The following is a 7,980-nucleotide window of genomic DNA, read 5'->3' on the forward strand; positions in this document are numbered from 1 at the left end:
AATTAAATTAAAAATTCAAATTCTTTTTTTAAAAACAAAAAATTATTTTTGATTAAAAATATTATTTTACTCATAAATTATAATAAAAATATTATTTTCCATCCATAAATATATTTTATTTTCCTTTTTCAAATATATTTTATAATAAATAAATAAAGAAAAAGATAAAAATAATTCAAGAAAAATTTAATTTATATATTTTTCAAATATATTTATAAAATATTATAATTTAAATAATTTTTAATTTTTATTATGACATGATTTATCAATAAAATAATATTTTTAAAAGAAAATATATAAATTAAAATTAAGTTGAAAATTTCAAAATAATTTTGTTAAAATTATATATCATTTTAAAAAATTAAGTAAAAATTTTTATATCAGTTTAAGAAATTAAATAAAAACTCTATATCATGTTAAAATATTATGTAACAATTTTTAGATCATTTTCAAAAATAGATTTTATTAATATATTAAAAATATAAAAATTTTATATTCATATAAAAAATATAATTTAAAGCATTTTTGTTTTTTTTTCTTTTTTATAAAACATATTTCATAAAATATATTTAAAAAAGAAAAATAAAATATATTTAATATTTTAAAAAATAAAATTTTTGGGTAGAAAAATAATATGCTTTATTATGATTTATGAGTAAAAATAATATTTATAATAATTTTTAAAATATATATATTAAATTTAAAAAAACAGGAATTTGGAAATTTGAAATTAATTTTAAGTTTTGAATGTCTATTTTGTATTTAAAATAAAAATCTATGTAATAAGTTATACTTATAACAAAAAATATGTAAATATAATTTTAAATTTAATATTTTTATAAGACATATATAAAATATATAAAATTTTGAAATAATTTCATCTTTTATCTTTAAATTTTAAAAAAAATTATTTTAATTTCTCATATATTATATAAGATGTTAGTTGACGTTATCATTTGATGTCATCACGTGATATTAATTTGCATTTGCTGTCAATTTAAATAATTTTATAAACGAAAAAATTAAAATAAAATAATTATAAATAATTAAATTTTTGATTAAATTTTTTTTTAGATTCAGAAATCAAAATAAAATTAAAATTAAAATTTAAGGATTATGAGTACTATTAACCTGCTTTATTATTAATTTTCGTCGCTTTCTTAATAAAAAAAATTAAAATCACACCTATTCTCATTTTATCTTTAAAATTTAAAATTTATTGTCATCTCTATAAATAAAAAATCAAATTCCGTGGAATTTAGATGAAATTTGCGTCCGTGTCTAGAAGCAATACCAAAGGAAAAAGACTTCCCAGTTGTTGCTGACAGCTTTCCTTTCCGCTTAATTTTCCACACTAACTTCACATTATTGCAAATTGGAATTTCTTGCCCTTTTTTTTTTTTGGTAATTTCGTCCGTCATTGCATGCACGAGTATCATGGCCAAAATGACATCAGGCACTCATCAGTACTATGTTACCCCCTCTCTCAAATATTAAGTTAGTACAAGGAATAATTATTAAATTATAATAAAAAATTTAATATGATATTTAAATTTAAAATTTTTTAATATGATATTAAATTATAATTAATTAATATAATACTTAAATAACTATTTATTCGTAATATATTATCATTTAAAATTATCACCACATTAAAAGTAAATACAATATTAATTAATAAATTTCAAATACAAAATTTTAAATTTAAAAATTATTCATAACATTAATTTTTAGTAAAAATAAGACCCATATATAAGAAAAGAGTACAAAATATAACCATAGCTCTGTGATTTATAACTGAAAAAACATTAAAAAAAAGTTAAAACGTATGATCTTAATGAGGGTATCAATTAAAATCAAGAATACAACTATATAATTTTACGATTAAAGTAACATCCTTTCTACGGTTTTTCTCATTAATATCAATAAAATGACTAAAATTACAATTGTAATCGTTCAAAATTACATGTGATAAAAAAAATTCAAAATTATTGGTCCCTCCAATAATTAATTCTATTTTTTTTGCCATTAATAATTTTTAAAAATTTTTAATCTATCCTTAATCCCCTTAACTAGTATGTCTAATTAAGTCACAAAAACATTGAACGTCTAAATCTTTTTGAATACGTAATTTCTAGAATCTGATCAACATACTTGTGATATGAAGTAATACTTTGTTAGCTTGATAATCCTTGTCCTAACATGCATCACATCTTTTTGACTTTTGAGTTTATCAATCCAATGGCAAGTTGCATGTTAGTCTTCGCAATCACATGTTACCAATTAATGACATTACGACTTTAACGATCTCTAAAAGTCTTTATAAACCACTAACACAATCTAGATTCAACTTCAATGAAAATTACAGCAGCGTTTAGGGGTTGCTCTTTGCCAGAGCTAGGCTGGAGGCAACTAAGAAACTACTCGGTTTTATGTTTCCAGAAGCTATAATATGCCTTATAAATGCTACTTTTCTATGAAAGTTTAGATATGGGTAGCTGCAGATCTCCCAAGACTGTTTGATAGAAAAAATCGCAAAGTAATGTCCCCAACTGACAAGGAACCCTTGAAGAAACAAAAAATTCTAGTCAAAGAAGAGCCACAATCATGGCATGTTGGAGTCCTCTTACGTGATTCAAGATGTAAAGAGGGCATTCCACTCCGAAAGCATTTTTAAAGTATTGTCATGAACTAACATTTGTGTGACCAAGTTCAAATTCTCACCAATTTCAGTTCAGTAGATCATACCAGCAACACTAGTGAAAGACCCATAAAATATCACATGCAAAGATCACGGGTCAAACCATCAGTTAGTGTGAGTGCATTAAATTTGTATACCACTTCACCTCGTTATTCTCCCCTTTTCTCTACACAATCTCCTGCATTCCATCTTGTCACTCTTTAAAGAACGTGAATCCTGTGTAGCTGAAACTAAGAAGGCGACATTAACAGTGGGTGGTCTAAAAGCAGGAGAACTTGAGTTGTTATACTAGCTGAATTCAGACACCATCAATGCCTCTCCTTTGTAAGCATGGCTAAGTCATATAAGCCACCCAACCCCATCAAGGAGAAGAATATTTGCTTCAGGAGGCAACGGGTTACAAAGAAGGATAATGTAGTTAATGATTGTTCACAGGCCTAACACCCACATATGTTGTCATAAAAATACATTGACAACTAAAAATAGTACTAATTTCTGTATAGATAAAGTATCCATAAACTGAATCTTCAAAAGAGAAGAATATAGTACCATATTTATTCAAAACAGCTAAACAGCTTCATCTGGCAATCTAAAAATAATAATTATCACATCAATAATAACTGCTAGACCCATGCCAAGCTTGAAAATGGACAAAGAACTTAATGACAAAGTCCATGCTGAAATTTACAGTCAAAACTCTGAATCGCAATGTGTTAAGGCTTTTCTTGAGTTACTAACTACAGCCTACAGGAAAGGGCTACGATCAAATTTTTTATGGGTGGCAAAGGCAAATGCTTGCCGTCTCCCTTCCCAAATATAAATGGGAAAACACAATCCCTTGTTAAGAAGATTGTTCTTCATAAATCAGAGGCAGAAAAGGTTCTCATTTTATTTTCTTTATTTTATTCTTTAATTTTTTTTTCAAACTTCATACAAGGAGAGATGGGAACCAAACTGCAGAAAAATTTTGAGAAAAATGAACACACATGAATAATAGCACCTTTATGTATGACACCTATTTCACTGCATGTCCATTGTTAATCAAATATTTCCAAAAGATGACTCCTAATTGCAAATATAGATAAGTTTAGAAGCATTAGGTGAAATGCATACGAAGATATTCCAAATAATTAAAACCAAATACAGTACACTCTCAAATCTCTAGCGAATGCCCCGGAATTATCCAAAACTACACAATTCAAGTTCATCCTAAGGAAAGTGAATACTCAGAGACTGGTGTAATTCTCGAAACCACAAGGCTGTCGTACCATCCCTCATTATCATAACCTCCCAAATTCGCGCAAATCCTACAGAGAAGTGTCGTTCCATGATTAAGCGTCATTAATTGTTTTATAATGAAGTTTCTTACAACACCCAACGGCCATGAATAATAAAAGGTCGAGCGGATAAAGTAAGCATCAATCACCTGCGAATCGCACAATTCAACGCTTGCCACGATGCCCGCCACCTGACCTTGCACCAGGGTAGCGAGCAAATTGCAACCTTAATTTGACCGAGTCTCGGTCATCTTCATCGAATTTATAACCTGCAAAATCGAGCTTAACTATTTATACTGTACACTTACCGCACTTTGAACGAGCGAATAGGGTTTCACGATTCACATGCGATATGACGTGAGCCATTACCTCTAGTACAAATTTCATCGGACAAACGTTTACTTTCTCAGAATCCTAACTACCATACATGGATCCAGCAAATATTTCCCATATCAATGAATGGCAACAATGGAATAAGACTCGAGAAAGACATCCAGCTTTCAGAAGGCTAACAACCAGGGCTTTATTTTCTACCTAAAATAGATATGGCAAAACTGAAAATATTATGCCTCAAACTGTTTTTTTCCCACTTAATTTTATAATGTGGTCTCAACATGGCAAGGGAAATAGGAAAAGGTGAGAAGAGGCCCACAACAAATGAATATATTAACCGCATTATTAGCAAGACCGCACAGGGTAAAGCTTACAAGAAAGATTGTTAGTTAGGGTCCCAGTTAGTCAAGCGGCCGGTCTTAAGGAACAGTTAAGCTTTTAGACTGATGAAGCACAAAGTCTAAGTAAGGTGCAGAATTTAGGAGGATCTAACCAACGCAGGAGGCAAGTCTACTCAATTTGCTTGCAAATTTCTAGCAGTGTATTTTCCAGTATCACATAAAGTGAAGAAATTCAATATCAATGCGAAATGAACTGAAAGATCCCTCCAAAACATCCATAAGCACATGGGCAGAGTAGAACGTGAACGCATTGACTATCCTGTTCTCCTCTTTAATTGCTGATATAAAGTGTTTTTTGAAATATGTCCTCGAAATCGCAGGCCATCAAACTTACATTTTAACGAGTTATGACTTATGAGAAAATTTTGGAATTAAACAAATTAAATAACCATAAAAAGCTCAAAGGGTATAAATTCATAGGTTGTACCTTTTGAGTTTGTCCAGAGACAGAAAAACCCCAACCGCCCTCCCAAAAAAATGAATGAAAGAAGGAAACCAAAGATTTGTTATAGAATAATGATGAATGAGATTTTTTGCTTAACTCTACCCTTCATAGCATGTATGTTGTTGATTTTATATTTTGAACCTTTTCCTAGGATTGTGACTTTCTATGCAAATGAAACAAGCAGACATAAACCAGTAGGCAGAATGGGCATAACTGATCCAATTAAATCCTCAAGTGGTCAAGCAGCCATTCCTTAGAAAAGGAAACTTGGTAAAATCTTCTCAATTCTTATCCCCATCACCCCCCGCAAGAATTGAATCTTTCTCTAAAGCCCCACTTGGAGGAAAATGGAAAAAGGAAAAAGACAGAAGGAGGCGGAATAAAACAGGGTATTATTGGAAGGTGGCATTTGCCTGCTTGCCCCTATTCTATTTTTCACTAGTACTTGCATGGGTGTTTTGGAGTGTCAGTACCTTTCTTTATGTCATAAAAAACAACAGCCATGAAATATAACCAATTTGCTAGGCAAATTACACGAGACTGAAAAACCCTTGTCAAGCTAACCTTGCAATGCATCCATGGCAGTAGCGGCATGAGCAGGGCTTACAAAATCAACAAAACAAAGTATCAGTGGATCTCCTCCATGCTGCACAAATCATGAATTATTATCAATGTACTTGATATTTACTCTGCAGTCAAAACAAAAAATAAATAAATAAATAAACTTACATGTCTTGATTCCTTGCTTACAAGTCTCACTTCCTTGTACCCAACAAATGGGCGAAAAATATCTGTCAACTGAGGTGAAGGCATAAAAACTAAATGGGAAAATTGAAAAAAAAATGCCAAAGTAAAATTACAACAAATGAAAGGATACGAGAAACTTCTCGGCGTGTACAGTCAGAAGGCAAACCCTCCACAAACAATGTGCTGGATGCATCAGGAGGAAGGGGAGGCTCAGGCCTTCCACCGCCAAATCCTAAGGTCCTATCTTTTATTGTTTGTCCATGATCAACACTGCCAATAGCCACCATGCGGGGATCGTCAACAGAACGGCCAGGCATTCCTCCACTCATTGGTCTAGCAGATTGACTCCCACTATATGATGACAGTTGCTGGAAGGTTGCTTTTATTCATTAGCTTTACTAATATAATCATGGAGAGAATGAAAACTTTGGACCTTAAGCATGAAAAAAAAAACTAGTTTAATACCGTGCTGCGAAGGTAACGATCATAAGATGCTCCAATGGAGTCACTATCTCTGATTGCCCGCATTGCTCCCCTATCATCCTCCCGGGAATAATAACTAGAAAGCTCATGGCCACCAGAAACATCTACAAGAATAATCACACCAGCAATCAGCAGGCAACCATCAAGTAAAGAAGAAGGGGTAAGATGGATGATTCTAAAGGGAAAAGCACATTAAGACATGAGGAACATCAAAGTGCTACATATAAAGCTATGAATATGTGAACGCAAGTTCTCTTCATCACTAAACCCAGAGTGCTGATCTCCTCAAACTTTTGACAGTTACAATTAGAATAAACTAGTGAATCCGCTAAAAAGGGTTCCAAGAAACAAAAAGGAATGACAAGGTTGCTAGAATTGCCAACAAGAATGATATAAGTATGAAGCATACCGATTAAGCAACATAATCACCAAATAGTTTCAGTATTAAATCTTTCCTCTTTCTGATTAATTGTAAATATCGATTCTTGCCACGTAATGGTGCAAGAAAATGATTAACAAGTTCAGAAAGGAAACTGGTTAAGGATGTATCTCACATAAATTCTTAACCATACAAAGCCACATGCTTGACATTCAATATCAGAACCGACAAGGGAGAAGCATCTGACAGCCGGATAAGTAATGACTTCCAAAGCTGGTTCTTTTACCATAGTACCGACAACGGAGATGACCAAAAGTAATCAAGACGGGCCAACACATGACTCAATGAAACGACATGCACAATCAAAGTCATTTGACCAACCAGTGCCTTTCCAAAGTTTCCGACATTCCTCTATTCTCATGACAGATATCACAAATAATTAAGCTTTTCAGCTCACTGCTTAATTGAATTAGAAACCAAAAGACCTTTTAGCTTCTATATCCATAATTATGCCCAATCTTCCATGCCAAAAATGAACTTAATGCAAATGCAATCACGAAACAGCAAGCGAATTACGCTAATTTTCAGTTATTTTAAGCAAGCAATTACCCATCTTGCAAATATCAATTAAACAGCAAACATTGACATTAACACCCGGAATCACTTCAACTAAGGAAATTTGAATTCAGCTATCCATTAAAAGTTGATGAAGAAAAAAAAAATCAAATTTTTAGCTTTGAACAACATAAACGCATATCAGCACCAAACGATTTTCCATTTCTTCACCTATGGGTTTCTCTTTGACCAAACAGAGGTTAAAATTGTGATGTGGGAAAAAAATAAGAAACCCTAAATTGAGCAGATATTAACAGAAAACGTATAGCTTAAAATTAATGAAAAGGTGAAATTGAAAGAGAGAGAAGAAACTTATTTACCGTAATCGGAGCGAGGGCGTTTGCCGACAAGAGGAGGGATGGAGGAGGGCTGAGGTTGGCGAGAGTCGCTATACCTCCAATAAGAATCCGCCATACCTCTTTATCTTGTAGCTAAGATAAAAAGAGAGATAAAGAAGAAAAGTTCGATAAGATCAGGAAGGTGAAAAGCAAGGAAGAAATTTGAAGAAGAAGAAGACGGAACAGAGGAGTTTAGGGTACAAAGAGGAAATGTGTCAGTCGATCAGGCAAAGGCCTAGTAACGCTCTCCTCTTTTCTTTT

General features: G+C 31.9%; 1 protein-coding gene across 1 annotated transcript; it reads right to left on the minus strand.

Moving 5' to 3' along the window:
- Window positions 1-3,688: 3,688 nt before the first annotated feature.
- LOC111308990 (RNA-binding protein 2-like) lies at window positions 3,689-7,980 on the minus strand. Its single transcript, XM_022907731.2, has 7 exons — window positions 7,702-7,980; window positions 6,370-6,491; window positions 6,035-6,272; window positions 5,887-5,948; window positions 5,722-5,803; window positions 4,128-4,247; window positions 3,689-4,008 (listed from the first exon to the last, which is right to left on the minus strand). Exons 1-6 carry the CDS (start codon window positions 7,793-7,795, stop codon window positions 4,144-4,146), a joined length of 702 nt encoding a protein of 233 aa, XP_022763466.1. The 5' UTR covers window positions 7,796-7,980; the 3' UTR covers window positions 3,689-4,008; window positions 4,128-4,143.

This window comes from Durio zibethinus, chromosome 9 (genome assembly GCF_047325235.1).
Source record: "Durio zibethinus cultivar Kanyao isolate XHJ-2024 chromosome 9, ASM4732523v1, whole genome shotgun sequence".
In the NCBI taxonomy this organism is placed as follows: domain Eukaryota; kingdom Viridiplantae; phylum Streptophyta; class Magnoliopsida; order Malvales; family Malvaceae; genus Durio; species Durio zibethinus.